The sequence below is a fragment of the Garra rufa genome, chromosome 10 (assembly GCF_049309525.1).
Source record: "Garra rufa chromosome 10, GarRuf1.0, whole genome shotgun sequence".
In the NCBI taxonomy this organism is placed as follows: domain Eukaryota; kingdom Metazoa; phylum Chordata; class Actinopteri; order Cypriniformes; family Cyprinidae; genus Garra; species Garra rufa.
Genome location: NC_133370.1, coordinates 1,711,923 through 1,727,651, shown reverse-complemented (window position 1 = coordinate 1,727,651; position 15,729 = coordinate 1,711,923). Strand labels below are relative to the sequence as shown.

Sequence of the window (15,729 nt, the reverse complement as noted above, 5' to 3'; positions counted from 1 at the left end):
CTCCTTCTGTTTTCTATCAAAAAACTGATGTTGCAAAATCACATAAGAAGAAGAGGAACAATACAATTCACGCAAAACTGCAAATATCTCAGTAGGATTCTCTTTGACTTCCCCGGGTCTAAACTTAATTTCAGTCCGAGCCTCCCCCTCTAGATGATCATAAACAAACATGGCTTTGTCTACCTCAGACATGTGTCTCCCCCTAGTACAGCTTTCCACCTCCTCAATCCAGTCCTCCAAAGAAGGAGAACCAGAGGACACTTTACCAGAGAATTTGGAACATTTTCTCTCTCTAGGAAAATATATTGCCTGTTCACGCCGCTGTGCATTACCTTCGGGGGCTGAACTTGATGTAACACTTGGTAAACCTCCAACCTGAGGCTGGCCTCTCAGTCTTTCATTTTCCACTCTCAGTTGCTCCAGCTGTTCACGTAGTTGTTGCAGCTCCTCCGCCATGACTGCAGTAGACCAATCCAATGTTGCCAAAAAGCAACCGTCGTACGAGCTGATCGCTGTTCCTCCTAAAAAAAAAAAAAAAAAAAAACTATCCACTTCCCAGCCTAAAAAACAAACAAACAAAAATAAATAAATAAATTGGTCATCCTGCCGACTACGCCAAATTGTAACCAAAGGACTTTTCCTGAATGCAGGGATGACCACAAAAGAAACAAACTAATACTTAAACTGATGTCACGTACATAAATTTATTAATACAAATAAATTTATAACAATTAATATAAATCCAAAAATACATCAGAAAGCAAAAAAATTCATTCCCTCTCCAAAAAGATGATATTAATGGCCAGCCAACCCTTTATAAACTCTGATACACTTACAGCTTCTCAACACAAAGTAATTACACCCTCCACTTTCTATACATGTAAAACACCTCACTCAAAATAATCACACTCCAAATCAACCATTAATTTCACTGCAAACGTAACCCTCATGCAAATGAATACTTAAGGTGTTTAAAGCATCGCATGTATAAAGGACTACAAAGGTTGGCTGGTAACACGAGGCTGGGAAGTGATATAACAAACGAACAAATAAACAAACAAACAAAGAAAAAAACGCTCAGCTAGCCAGTCTGATTCACAACATTCATCACATCTTAATTGCGCTGGAGGCATACAGCGCACACATGTCGAGACCAGCTAGCTGAGAAAAATGTAACTTAACAAACACTGGAGGAACAGCGATCAACTAAACCTAATACAAAAACAAAACACAATCAACAATATTCAAAAGGAAATTACAACACTTCATTTTTATTTTAATCCTATTAAAATAATAAAAACATTAATAAGTCCCATATTAAAAAACCTCTGCAATTACCTGCAAGGCAGCAAGCAATCCTGAACTATTTTACACAGGTATTCCAGATCAAGGAAGAATGAGCGTGACCATCGGCAAACATCAAAGAAGAATGAACGTGACCGTCGACCAACAAATCCACGATGTTTACATCTACCTTAAAAACATAACACTCTTATTTAATAAAACCCGTCTTTGTTAGCAAAACAACCAATGTTTATTTAGCAAACCTGCTCACCCAGACCATATACATAATTAGACACAGAGGTACTACCAGACAGCACGACGTTTGCATCTGCATTAAAAACAATACCGTAGGTTAATAAAAAAGCTTTGTGAACATGAAGCTAAACAATATTTACTTAGCCTACCTGCTAACCCAGACCATGTTCGTGCACAGCCAAACAAGGACATGCCACCCGACAGCACACGTCCACACAACAGATCGGACCCCGTCTGCAGGCCTACTTTCAGATGCCTGCTTAAAAGATGTACACTACCTGCATAGCCACACCCCCCATTATTAGCCACGACCCCGGCTACATTCTGATGATAAAATTCGTAGAGGACGTCTCACCTTCCGACGATCTGCAGAATTTTCAGGAATTTCTCCTTTTAAGAGAAAAATTTGAAGCTGTGTATAAAACGCAAGAGAATTCATTATGATGTCGCTAAACTGTCGTAAAAAAGTTGGCGGTGACAGGAAGTGGCAGCGATTCCGCGCATGCGCAGTACAAATCGTGTAAAGGTACGGATCGAGTAGTGACAGCAAACACCTCATGCATCCATCGAATTCCTGTGAAAGAAGGTCGCATTCGAAGCAAAGTCCCTTTAACCCTTTCACTGGTGAGTTTAAAAAAATAAATGAGGAGCTCTTTTCCAAAACGCTATAATCTAGTGATGGGAAAATGAAGCTTTTCGAAGCACCGAGGCTTTCCCCTCAACTGTATCGTAAAAAGGTTTGTTACTCGAAGCTTTTCAACATGTTGCACACTAATGACATCTTGTGGACAAAGGTGGGAAAAGCTGCTTTCGCGTCCCAGATCTTAAAGCGATTTTGGACAGTTTCATTAAACACATCAATTTGTGCTATGTCAGAAAAACAGTAATTTTACTCGAATTGATCTGTAAATAAACGTTTTAATAAAATTATACAAGTATAAGCATGGTTCATGTAGGCATATATGTTCAAAGTAAATTAAGAATAATTTTGACTAATATTAGTGTTAATTAGAAGTGCTTGTGAAGCAAGGATAACTACAAAATGAATATGCACAAAACTACACATGTACATATTTATTCATATTATGATTTATTCTTAACAAAAAGTGAATGACACTTGATACTTGCACAAGGGGTTCGCGTTATTTGAATCAGAATATGAAGCAGTCACGTGGTTGTGTGCGAAAACGAAGCTTCGGACGTCACAGGTCACGTGGTTATGGACAAAACGAATCAAGCTCCGGTACAGTGCTTCACTGTGAGATGTTTCGTTTTTTTGATACAAGCTTCGAAGCTTCGGTGTCAAACGTCACATCACTACTATAATCCATTTTGATAGTTTTCATGAAAATGACTTTTTTTTTTTACCTACACCCATACATTTTCTTAATATTCAATTTATCCTGTTAAAATGGTCTGTTGGCTCAGTCTGAACATGATAAACAATGAATGTTAAATTAAACAACAATATTATCGATTATAAATTCAAAGGTTTTTTTTCTTTTTTTCAAAATGCTACAAATCCATCCTTTTTTTTTTCAAAACATCGTTCGTTTATGTCTTAAAAAAAACAAAAAAAAAACAAAAAAAAAAACAAGTGAACATGCAACATACTCATACTAATATAATTAATATATAATTAATATAAATCTTTATTTTTAATATCGGTCTTTTCGTTTGTTTATCAGACGCTGCCTTTTCACTTGCGTTATGTCCAGGAGATGAAGTATGGCCCTGTCCTGGTCAACCTTGTTTGGTCTTTCATAAAACTTGTTAAAATTAATCATCAGATCGTCCGGTGACAGCTTTTAGTTGCGCGTTTTGGTTTGAAAACTCATGGCATAACAAACTCATTTTTTTTTTAAATTTGGCATTTATCGTGTTTTGGAAAAGAGCTATATATATATATATATATATATATATACCAGTGGTTCTCAATCCTGGTCCTGGGGGACCCCTGCTCTGCACATTTTGCATGTCTCTCTTATTTAATGAATAAAATTATTAAATAAATGAAATTAATAGAGATGCTCAAACAACAGTACTATGTTCAATAAATTATCAATTCATTATTGATTTAATTAAAACAAATAAATAAAATATAGAGATGCTAAAACAACAATACTATTTTTAATAAATTATCAATTAATAATTAAAACAAAACAGTAAAAATAGACATGCTCAAACGACATTTTCAATAAATGATCAATTAATAAAATAATTAAAACAAATAAAATTAATATATTGATACTCAAACAACAGTTCAATAAATCATTAAATTAATCAATAAAATAATTAAAACAAATAAATAAAAATAACAGATGACCAAACAACAGTTCTGTTGAATAATAAAATCAAATAAAACTGATTAAAATGTAATTTAAAATAGAGATGCTCAAACAACAGTACCATTTTCAATAAATGATTAATTAATAAAATAATTAAAACAAATAAAACTAATATCGATACTCAAACAACAGTTCAATAAATCATCAAATTAATAAATAATTAAAACAAATAAATAAAAATAACAGAGATGATCAAACTGTTCTGTTGAATAAAAAAAAAATCTATATAGAGATGCTCAAACAATATGTAAAAAAAAAGTAAATGTAATAAATATAAATTAAATAAAAATTAACACAGAAATTCTCAAACTAACAACAGTATTATGTCCAGTAATAAATTAAGAATCTAATAAAACGGATCATTTTATTTGCATAGTTTTGTTAATAATTATTAATTTTTTTTATTAAACGTTAAATTACAGAAAAACACCATCTGGGATTGTAAAAGACACATCATCCATCAGAGAAATTCATGGAATTTTATTATCAATTGCAAAAGGATGCTTCCATATAAATAACACACAAAAAAACAATGCAAAACAACATAGCACAAGTTTTATAGGTTATAAAATGAAAAATTAATTTACATAAAGGAAATGCATTTTATGTATCAGTCAAATGTTTAACAAATAGATCAAAAAAAGAATATAAAAGTAACCAACTACTCAAAAACAAACCTAAAAATGAAAAGGCAGTGTATCAAATTAAAAACAATGTTATTTTCAAATGTCAATCAAAGTCATGTTGCATTTTGTAATGCATGAATGTCACCAGTACGCATACGCCTCTTCTTCGGTGTGGCTGCGCTGGTGCAGTTTGAGTGAGTTCAGGTGTGAATAGGATTTTCCGCACTCCTCACAGCTGTAGGGTTTCTCTCCGGTGTGCGAGCGCTGATGGGAGATCAGGTGGGAGTTGCAGTAGAAGCGTTTGCCACATTGTGGGCAGTTATAGGGTCTTTCTCCGGTGTGGATGCGCTGATGGATCTTCAGGTAGAAGCGTGTGGTGAAAGTCTTTCCGCATTGAGGGCAGCGTGAGCTCCTTTCTGCCGCTGCGTCTCTGTGATCCGACGCCGACGGAGCCGCGTGGTTAGCCCCGCGAACGGAGATCTCGCCCGTTCTGTACGCTTCCTCCATGTGCTGCTGTATGTTGGGATCCGGCCGTCGGGTCTCGTATCGCTCGCCTGATTCCAGAGGAGACTCGTCTAGACTCTGGGCTTCGGAGTTCAAGGGATAATCCTCAGAAATGGGGGAATTCCACAATCCGCTGGGCTTCATTTTACTTGTTAGGAAGAAATCACCGCCTGCAGATTAAAGAACATTAAGTAGCACGTAAGTCAACAATATATTGTATGGGTCAAAATTATAGATTTTTCTTTAATGCAAAAAATTATTAGTATTTTATAATCATGTTCCATGAAAATTTCCTATCGTAAATATAGTGAAACGTAATTTTTGATAAGTAATATGCATTGCAACACTGCAAAAATGCTTTTTTACTTAGATTTGTTGTTGTTTCCAGCCAAAATATCTACAAATTCTTGCTTTGAACAATATTCAACAATATGGGTCAAAACTATCGATATTTCTTTAATGCAAAAAATCATGTTCCATTAAGATATTTTGTAAATTACCTATAGTAAATATAGAAAAACTTAATTTTTGATTAGTAATATGCATTGCAACACTGCAAAAAAAAATGCTTTTCTTACTTTTTTTGTTGTTTCCAGCCAAAATATCTACAAATTTTTGCTTGTAATAATATTCAACAATATATTGTATGGGTCAAAACTATCGATATTTCTTTAATGCAAAAAATCATTAGTATATTATAATCATGTTCCATGAAGATATTTTGTACATGTCCTACCATAAATATATCAAAACGTAATTTGTTATTAGTAATATGCGTTGCTACACTGCAAAAAAATGCTTTTCTTACTTAGATTTTTTGTTGTTTCCAGCCAAAATATCTACAAATTCTTGCTTTGAACAATATTCAACAATATGGGTCAAAACTATCGATATTTCTTTAATGCAAAAAATCATGTTCCATGAAGATATTTTGTAAACTTTCTTATCGTAAATATAGAAAAACTTAATTTTTGATTAGTAATATGCATTGCAACACTGCAAAAAAAATGCTTTTCTTACTTTTTTTGTTGTTACCAGCCAAAATATCTACAAATTTTTGCTTGTAATAATATTCAACAATATATTGTATGGGTCAAAATTATCGATATTTCTTTAATGCAAAAAATCATTAGTATATTATAATCATGTTCCATGAAGATATTTTGTACATGTCCTACCGTAAATATATCAAAACTTAATTTGTTATTAGTAATATGCGTTGCTACACTGCAAAAAAATGCTTTTCTTACTTAGATTTTTTGTTGTTTCCAGCCAAAATATCTACAAATTCTTGCTTTGAACAATATTCAACAATATGGGTCAAAACTATCGATATTTCTTTAATGCAAAAAATCATTAGTATATTATAATCATGTTCCATGAAAATAATTTCCTATTGTAAATATATCAAAACTTAATTTTTGATTAGTAATATGCATTGCAACACTGCAAAAATGCTTTTTTACTTAGATTTGTTGTTGTTTCCAGCCAAAATATCTACAAATTCTTGCTTTGAACAATATTCAACAATATGGGTCAAAACTATCGATATTTCTTTAATGCAAAAAATCATGTTCCATGAAGATATTTTGTAAACTTTCTTATCGTAAATATATAAAAACTTAATTTTTGATTAGTAATATGCATTGCAACACTGCAAAAAAATGCTTTTCTTCCTTTTTTTGTTGTTTCCAGCCAAAATATCTACAAATTTTTGCTTGTAATAATATTCAACAATATATTGTATGGGTCAAAACTATCGATATTTCTTTAATGCAAAAAATCATTAGTATATTATAATCATGTTCCATGAAGATATTTTGTACATGTCCTACCATAAATATATCAAAACGTAATTTGTTATTAGTAATATGCGTTGCTACACTGCAAAAAAATGCTTTTCTTACTTAGATTTTTTGTTGTTTCCAGCCAAAATATCTACAAATTCTTGCTTTGAACAATATTCAACAATATGGGTCAAAACTATCGATATTTCTTTAATGCAAAAAATCATGTTCCATTAAGATATTTTGTAAATTTCCTATATTAAATATAGAAAAACTTAATTTTTGATTAGTAATATGCATTGCAACACTGCAAAAAAAATGCTTTTCTTACTTTTTTTGTTGTTTCCAGCCAAAATATCTACAAATTTTTGCTTGTAATAATATTCAACAATATATTGTATGGGTCAAAATTATCTACATTGTCTTTAATGCAAAAAATCATTAGTATATTATAATCATGTTCCATGAAGATATTTTGTACATGTCCTACCGTAAATATATCAAAACTTAATTTGTTATTAGTAATATGCGTTGCTACACTGCAAAAAAAAATGCTTTTCTTATTTACATTTTTTTGTCGTTTCCAGCCTAAGTATCAAAAAAATTTGAAATCAAGAAGGATTTTCTAGACAAGTGCAAATTATTGTTTTGTTTCCAGACAAAATATCTAAAAATTCTTGCTTTGAACAATATTCAACAATATGGGTCAAAACTATCGATATTTCTTTAATGCAAAAAATCATTAGTATATTATAATCATGTTCCATGAAGATATTTTGTACATATCCTACCGTAAATATATCAAAACGTATTTTTTTTATTAGCAATATGCATTGCTACACTGCAAAAAAATGCTTTTCTTATTTACATTTTTTTGTCGTTTCCAGCCAAAATATCAAAAAAAATTTAAATCAAGAAGGATTTTCTAGACAAGTTCAAATTATTGTTTTGTTTCCAGACAAAATATCTAAAAATTCTTAAATTCTTGCTAGGAACAATATATTGTATGGGTCAAAATTATCTACATTGTCTTTAATGCAAAAAATCATTAGTATATTATAATCATGTTCCATGAAGATATTTTGTAAACTTTCTTACTGTAAATATATTAAAACTTAATTTTTGATTAGTAATATGCATTGCAACACTGCAAAAATGCTTTTCTTACTTAAATTTGTTGTTGTTTCCAGCCAAAATATCTACAAATTCTTGCTTTGAACAATATTCAACAATATGGGTCAAAACTATCGATATTTCTTCAATGCAAAAAATCATGTTCCATTAAGATATTTTGTAAATTTCCTATTGTAAATATATTAAAACTTAATTTTTGATTAGTAATATGCATTGCAACACTGCAAAAAAATGCTTTTCTTACTTTTTTTGTTGTTTCCAGCCAAAATATCTACAAATTTTTGCTTAGAATAATATTCAATAATATATTGTATGGGTCAAAACTATCGATATTTCTTTAATGCAAAAAATCATTAGTATATTATAATCATGTTCCATGAAGATATTTTGTACATGTCCTACCGTAAATATATCAAAACGTAATTTGTTATTAGTAATATGCATTGCAACACTGCAAAAATGCTTTTTTACTTAGATTTTTTGTTGTTTCCAGCCAAAATATCTACAAATTCTTGCTTTGAACAATATTAAACAATATGGGTCAAAACTATCGATATTTCTTTAATGCAAAAAATCATTAGTATATTATAATCATGTTCCATGAAGATATTTTGTACATATCCTACCGTAAATATATCAAAACGTATTTTTTTTATTAGCAATATGCATTGCTACACTGCAAAAAAATGCTTTTCTTATTTACATTTTTTTGTCGTTTCCAGCCAAAATATCAAAAAAAATTTAAATCAAGAAGGATTTTCTAGACAAGTTCAAATTATTGTTTTGTTTCCAGACAAAATATCTAAAAATTCTTAAATTCTTGCTAGGAACAATATATTGTATGGGTCAAAATTATCTACATTGTCTTTAATGCAAAAAATCATTAGTATATTATAATCATGTTCCATGAAGATATTTTGTAAACTTTCTTACCGTAAATATATTAAAACATAATTTTTGATTAGTAATATGCATTGCAACAGTGCAAAAATGCTTTTCTTACTTAAATTTGTTGTTGTTTCCAGCCAAAATATCTACAAATTCTTGCTTTGAACAATATTCAACAATATGGGTCAAAACTATCGATATTTCTTTAATGCAAAAAATCATTAGTATATTATAATCATGTTCCATGAAGATATTTTGTACATGTCCTACCGTAAATATATCAAAACTTAATTTGTTATTAGTAATATGCGTTGCTACACTGCAAAAAAAAATGCTTTTCTTATTTACATTTTTTTGTCGTTTCCAGCCTAAGTATCAAAAAAATTTGAAATCAAGAAGGATTTTCTAGACAAGTGCAAATTATTGTTTTGTTTCCAGACAAAATATCTAAAAATTCTTCAATTCTTGCTAGGAACAATATATTGTATGGGTCAAAATTATCTACATTGTCTTTAATGCAAAAAATCATTAGTATATTATAATCATGTTCCATGAAGATATTTTGTAAACTTTCTTACCGTAAATATATTAAAACGTAATTTTTGATTAGTAATATGCATTGCAACAGTGCAAAAATGCTTTTCTTACTTAAATTTGTTGTTGTTTCCAGCCAAAATATCTACAAATTCTTGCTTTGAACAATATTCAACAATATGGGTCAAAACTATCGATATTTCTTTAATGCAAAAAATCATTAGTATATTATAATCATGTTCCATGAAAATAATTTCCTACTGTAAATATATCAAAACTTAATTTTTGATTAGTAATATGCATTGCTACACTGCAAAAAATGCTTTTCTTATTAAGATTTTTTTTGTCATTTTCAGAAAAAATATCTAAAAATTCTTAAATCAAGAAGGATTTTGTAGGTGAGTAAAAATCAATTTTTTAGACAAAGCAAGTCAAAATTAAATGGGTTTTTCCTTGAAACAAGCTAAATAATCTGCCAATGGGGTAAGAAAAATAATTGAATCTCAAACAGAAAACAAGGTGATTGTCTCAATATTTAGATTTATATGCACCCTCAGACTCCAGATTTTCAAATGGAATAGGCTTCACCTCAAGCTACTCCTTTTTGGATGCTTAACATTGTTGCCTCATAATCTAACAGTGTCCTAATCATGTTTTCATGTTGTCATATTTTTATTTTTAACATTTATTTTTATCACATTCTTCAGATTTTTCAAATTTGAACCATTACGACCATCAATACGTTTTTGAAACCTATTGATACCCAAAATGCCCATTCCTCCATAATTCTAAACACTAGTTATTTGGACTAGTACTGCTGTCTCACCCTCTCTAGCGGCTCCTGTTGTTCCTGCACTGAAACTGTCCTGGTCTTCCACTTCAGGACCCAACGGGCAAAGAGCAGGAGATACTAGAATAAAACATTCAATTGTTAATTCTTATTTTTAAAAGCAGGGTTGTTTTTAAGAATACGCATGTGCTTTACTGGGTCCGTTGTCCCACTGTCCGTCCTCCATGTGCTCCTCTTTGATTTGAATGGATTTGATTCCATCGTCCTGCGTTTGAGAATGACAAAAATATCAAGGTAGTATATAGGCCTAAACATTTGCTGAAGAAGAACGTAATAATGAAGCAATCCTTACATTTACTGCAAACGTCTGTGCTGAAGAATCATCTGTGTACGCATCGGTCTGCGTTCCTCCGTCGTGATTTTCGTTGAACTTGACAAGGTTGAGATTCACCTCTGATGAGGAAAAGAAACAGTGGAAGTCATTCCCCAAACAACATTAACTATGCATGTCTCTGTATGAGGAATAGTAACCTCTGGCATCATTTATTCACCCTCATACTTCATTTATGAATTTAGTGACTTACAATGTAGTAGCCCACAGGAGTTAAAGAAGTAAAAGTAATGCATTACAATATTGAGTTACTCCCTAAAAAAGTAGGTAATTACGTTACTTAGTTACTTTTTATGGAAAGTAATGCGTTACGCTACTTTTGCGTTACTTTTTAAATCTGGGCAGGGCTTGTTTGTTTTCATCCCCGGCTCTTAATGCATGGTTTTTCCTTCTGGAGCATCAGTGAGTGTTTGAACCTTCTGTAATAGTTGCATATGAGTCTCTCAGTTGTCCTCAGTGTGAAAAGATGGATCTCAAAATCATACAGTCATTGTTGGAAAGGGTTCAAATACACAAAAATGCTGAAAAACCAAATAATCTGTGGGAGCTGAAGGATTTTTCTGAAGAACAGCACTATTTGGACTGTTTGTCCAAACAATGGAAGGCCGTTTCCACCAGTGAACAAAAAAATAAAATAAAAAAAAAGTTATTGTGACTTGTTATTACAAGTTTATTTCTTACAATTCTGACTTTATACTTCACAATTGTGAGTTTGTATATCACAATTCTGAAAAAAAAAAAAAAGTCAGAATTGTGAGATATAAACACGTAAATTCTGTGAACATATCAGTCTTTTTTTTCTCCTCCGACAGTTCGGAGAAAAAAAAAGTCAGAATTGCAAGTTTATATGATGCAATTCTGAGAAAAATATCAGAATTGTGAGATAAAAATTTGCAATTATTTTTTTTTATTTTTTATTTAAAAACGGAAACGGTCTTCCATAAACCAGGGACTCATGAACAACTATCACTAAACAAAAAAACTGCTGTGGATCATTCAGGTAACAAGTGCATTTAAAATGTGTAAATTCGACTATAATTGTTTTGTTAATTATACGTAAACATCTTTGATGTCAAATATCTTATTCATGTCATCATTACTAAATAAAAAATAACATGAATTTGATTCGATCCCTCTTATTTTGGTCAAATAATTGACATTTTGCATATTTTGCAATGTGTATGTAAACTTTCTGACCTATTTATATATTTTATTTAAAGTCAACATGAATCTGAATTTGCAACCCATTTCATTTTAGTATTGTAACATCATAAAGCAACTGATTTTATCCACTGTAAATGATGAAAAGTGGATGTTACAAACCAGATCTGAATGCAAGTTCACCATCAAGGTTCAATTCTACCTTCACGCAGTCGTTTGGACTTTGGAGTCTGAACCGAAACGCTCTTTTTCTGACCGTAAGCCGGACACTGACAGGAAACATCCCGAGTCTGTGGCTGTCAGACGGACACAAACAGACGCATGCATGGATGACCGGTCATGCACCCTTACAGAAACTACTATCTCATTTTAACATAGCATGATAACTTGATATAGCCAGTGGCGGAGCCAGGATGTTTTCAGAGGGGTGTCCAAAGGGGGGCACAATAATCTTCATTATTTCAATATAAATGTGTTTGACTAAAGTACTGGACTGTTTTGGTGACTTAAACAAAACTGAATGCAATTAATTTTCACTTAATTGTAATTGACTTTTTTTAAATTAGATCAAATAATACTGATTGAACTTGATTATTTTTGTAGGGGCTAACTATCGCACAGTCAGTTCGGTTATGGTTCTCAAAACCTCCAAAAGAGTGTGTTCCAACATTGCATACTCATGGATGAGACATGCAAATACTGATAAGAATGTGAAAAAGGCCGGAAATCAACAGCACGTAAATGCCAGACTGTAAAATGAGTTATTTTATGCATTTAGATAGTTTCATTTTTGTTTTTGTACTTTACAAATTAATTTGAGAAAAACAAATTGGAGCATATTTTCTAATATAAATGCACTGTGCTCACATTTACTTTACAAATAACAAATAAAAACAATAGATAGTCGCTTGCGCCTTGTATTGTGATCTCGAATTGCAGAATATATTTTAGTATATGCATTTCAGAAAAGTTCTTTAATGTGATGCATAAAACGTGCACGCACATATTGCAGCTTTAATCGCCTATTTGATCATTTCATGGCTTAAATGTCAACAGAACTGTGCGTTTAGTTTCTTGTGTGCTTTCTTTATGATGAAGCGGTATGCGTGGCCTCATATTCGCGTAAAGTTGAAGAGTGTGCGCAGAGAGCACAGGGAAATACGCACTTCTTTTTATGGAAGAAATCAGTCCTCGCCACTGAATATACCATAGAATTTTCAATCGCACTTTCAGATGCACTTACCTTGGCATCAGGTGACGCACCGACGGTGTAAACGGACGGAACAGCTGTGTCTGTCAAACACAGGACTTTAGCGAAACCCATCTCATGCTGCGTTAAATTCTGAAAACATTCAGGAGTGAAATGCCGCGAGCACACGCGCGAATTCTCCGTTATTCCTCCTTCTTCAAAGTGTAAAAACTCAAGCCAGCGAGCGCGTAACCAAGGTACCTTCGGGATGGGGAACAACGTCTTAAGAGGAAAACATCCGAAAACGCACCTCTTCACCATCACTGCGTTCGCAGCTAGGCTAGTTTTGTGTTCGTTAAAGAGGCGTGGTTAGAACGCAGCGCGCTTGCTATTGGTTGAAGCGCAGCGGGGCCTTACATACGTCACCGGCGAAGGGAAGTCGTTTCAGCGGAAGCGCAAGTGATTATATTAGGATTAAAAATAGAAAAGCGCAGGTTAAACAGCATCATGTTGACTTTAAATGAATAAACGAACACCTGTGTTGTGTTAAGTTAAGCCTACCTTTCTGTCCGCGGTTGTTGACTTGTGTTCCCACCGAGCGGAGATTCGCTTGGTTCTGTCGGGCTGACCGCAGCTCGCCCTCGGTGAACTGCAGCTTCACCAGCAGCGTCTCGACCTCCATCTGGCGGCGCGTCATCTCCTGCTCCACCGCGCGGCTCATCTCCAGAAGCGCGCATTTGGCGAAGCGCTCGAGGATCGACGCCAGCTGCGCGTGGATATCGACTGATGTAGACATTCTAGTCGCTTAACTGTCGAATAAAGTCTGTATTTCGTGATGCGAGAGTGTGTAGTCCACCCTTGGGTAGATGGTGCTCGTTTGGCGAGTCTGAATGTGGAGAAGCTCGCGTCCGATCTGGTGCTTTCCTTTGGTGAATGCCGAGCGCGCATCAATAGTGTTTACACAAATCTCACAAAACACTTGGCCATTTCCTTGTGTAGTACGTCACCGTTTGAAGGGCCAATAGATTTTGGGCTGTTTCTCCTAAAATACCGTAAATCCAAAACTACATGCGCCACAAAAAAGTTACCAAATAAGCAAATGTTCGTAAAAGGTAACCATAGCAACAGAGACAGGCGGTTGATGACAAAACTTATCATTATTTATGTTTGTTTTCAGTGTCTATATCACAAAAACGTTAAATAAGAATCATGTGGATAATCATTTTAGAAATGGTTTATGTTTGTATCCAAGAGACAGCCTGACTTTTTGTCTTTATTCATTCAGTAAATAACTTGACAGGAACAACAACAAGCATATATTTGGGATCAGTAATCATTCTAATATGCTGCTTTCCTGCATTTATTTGAATAAATGTACTGTAAAAAATGTGAAATAATTTTATCGTTTAAAATATCTATTTTCTATATGAATATCTGTTCAAATGTAATTTATTTCTATGATCAAAGCTGGATTTTCAGCATCTTTACTCCAGTCTTCAGTGTCACATGATCCTTCAGAAATCATTCTAATATACTGCTTTCCTGTATTTATTTGATACAGAAAAAGTAGTGGTATTGTGAAATATTATTGCAATTTAAAATAGTGGTTTTCTGTTTTAATATACGCGGTAGTGATGCAAAGCTGAATTATTAGCATCATTACTGCAGTCTTAAGTATCCTTTAGAAATCACTCTGATATGCTAATTTCCTGCTTTTATTTGATTAAAAATACAGTAAAAATGTGAAATATTATTATCGGTTAAAATATCTATTTTCTATGTTAATATCTGTTCAAATGTAATTTATTTCTATGATGAAAGCTGAATTTCCAGCATCATTACTCCAGTCTTGGTCACATGATCCTTCATAAATCATTCTAATACGCCAATTTCCTGCATTAATTTGATTAAAAATACTATAAAAAAGTACAATATTATTTTATTTTAAAAGATCTATTTTCTATGTGAATATCGGTTAAATTGTAATTGATTTCTGTGATCAAAGCTGAATTTTCAGCATCATTACTCCAGTCTTAAGTGTCAAATGATTTATTTAAAATAGAAATCTTTTGTAACAATAAATCAATAAACAATAAATCAAAACAATAAATGAATAAAATAAACCCTCATGTGATCATGTGACACTGAAGACAGCAGTAATGATGCTAAAAATTTATCTTAGATCACAGAAGTAAATTGTATTTTAAAGTATATCATAATAGAAAACTTATTTTAAATTGAAATAATATTTCATAATATTTCTTTTTTTTAATTAAATAAATGGAACTTAATAACGGAAACAAACTACAAATGGCTAGATTCTTTAAAATCCTGATCTCATGAAATATATATCTAGGAAATAAGAATCCTAATTAAGTGAAAGCATTAAAAACATACACTATATGCACAAATGCATATCTATAATGAAAATACTAATTTATTGAAATAAAATGCATAGAAAATTTGAATGTTTACAAAGATTAAAATACATAAAACAGCATATACAGGTTGTCTATTTTTGTCTGAATTAAGCGGATGTGTTTGGTTTCCTATGCATTTGTTCCTGAGTTTTTATATAATGATCAAAAACATTAAACCAGTCTGAAAATGAACAACTAGTTTATACACCGCAAAAAAATACTTTTCTTACTTAGACTTTTTAACTCGTTTCCAGCCAAAATACCTAAAAACTCTTAAATCAAGAAGGATTTTCTAGATGAGTGAACATGATTGTCTTGTTTCTAGAAAAAAAGGTCAAAATTAAGTGCATTTTTTCTTATCCCATTGGCAGATTATTTTGCTTGTTCTAAGCAAAAACTCACTTCATTTTGACTTGTT

At 32.2% G+C, this 15,729-nt stretch overlaps 1 protein-coding gene across 1 annotated transcript; it reads right to left on the bottom strand.

Annotated features, from left to right (window-relative positions):
• Nucleotides 1-4,347: 4,347 nt before the first annotated feature.
• On the bottom strand, nt 4,348-13,852 carry LOC141343749 (uncharacterized). The gene is made up of 5 exons (XM_073848384.1): nt 13,453-13,852; nt 10,503-10,603; nt 10,346-10,415; nt 10,187-10,270; nt 4,348-5,187 (listed from the first exon to the last, which is right to left on the bottom strand). Exons 1-5 carry the CDS (start codon nt 13,685-13,687, stop codon nt 4,655-4,657), a joined length of 1,023 nt encoding a protein of 340 aa, XP_073704485.1. The 5' UTR covers nt 13,688-13,852; the 3' UTR covers nt 4,348-4,654.
• Nucleotides 13,853-15,729: the final 1,877 nt, after the last annotated feature.

Bases quoted from the DNA above. Each gene is read 5' to 3' on its own strand.
- LOC141343749 (XM_073848384.1), bottom strand. From the start codon at position 13,687: ATGTCTACATCAGTCGATATCCACGCGCAGCTGGCGTCGATCCTCGAG. The intron at 10,604-13,452 runs GTAGGCTTAACT...TTTCCTCATCAG, and splicing joins CAACAACCGCGGACAGAAAG to AGGTGAATCTCAACCTTGTC. The intron at 10,271-10,345 runs GTAAAGCACATG...GTTTTATTCTAG, and splicing joins ACAGTGGGACAACGGACCCA to TATCTCCTGCTCTTTGCCCG.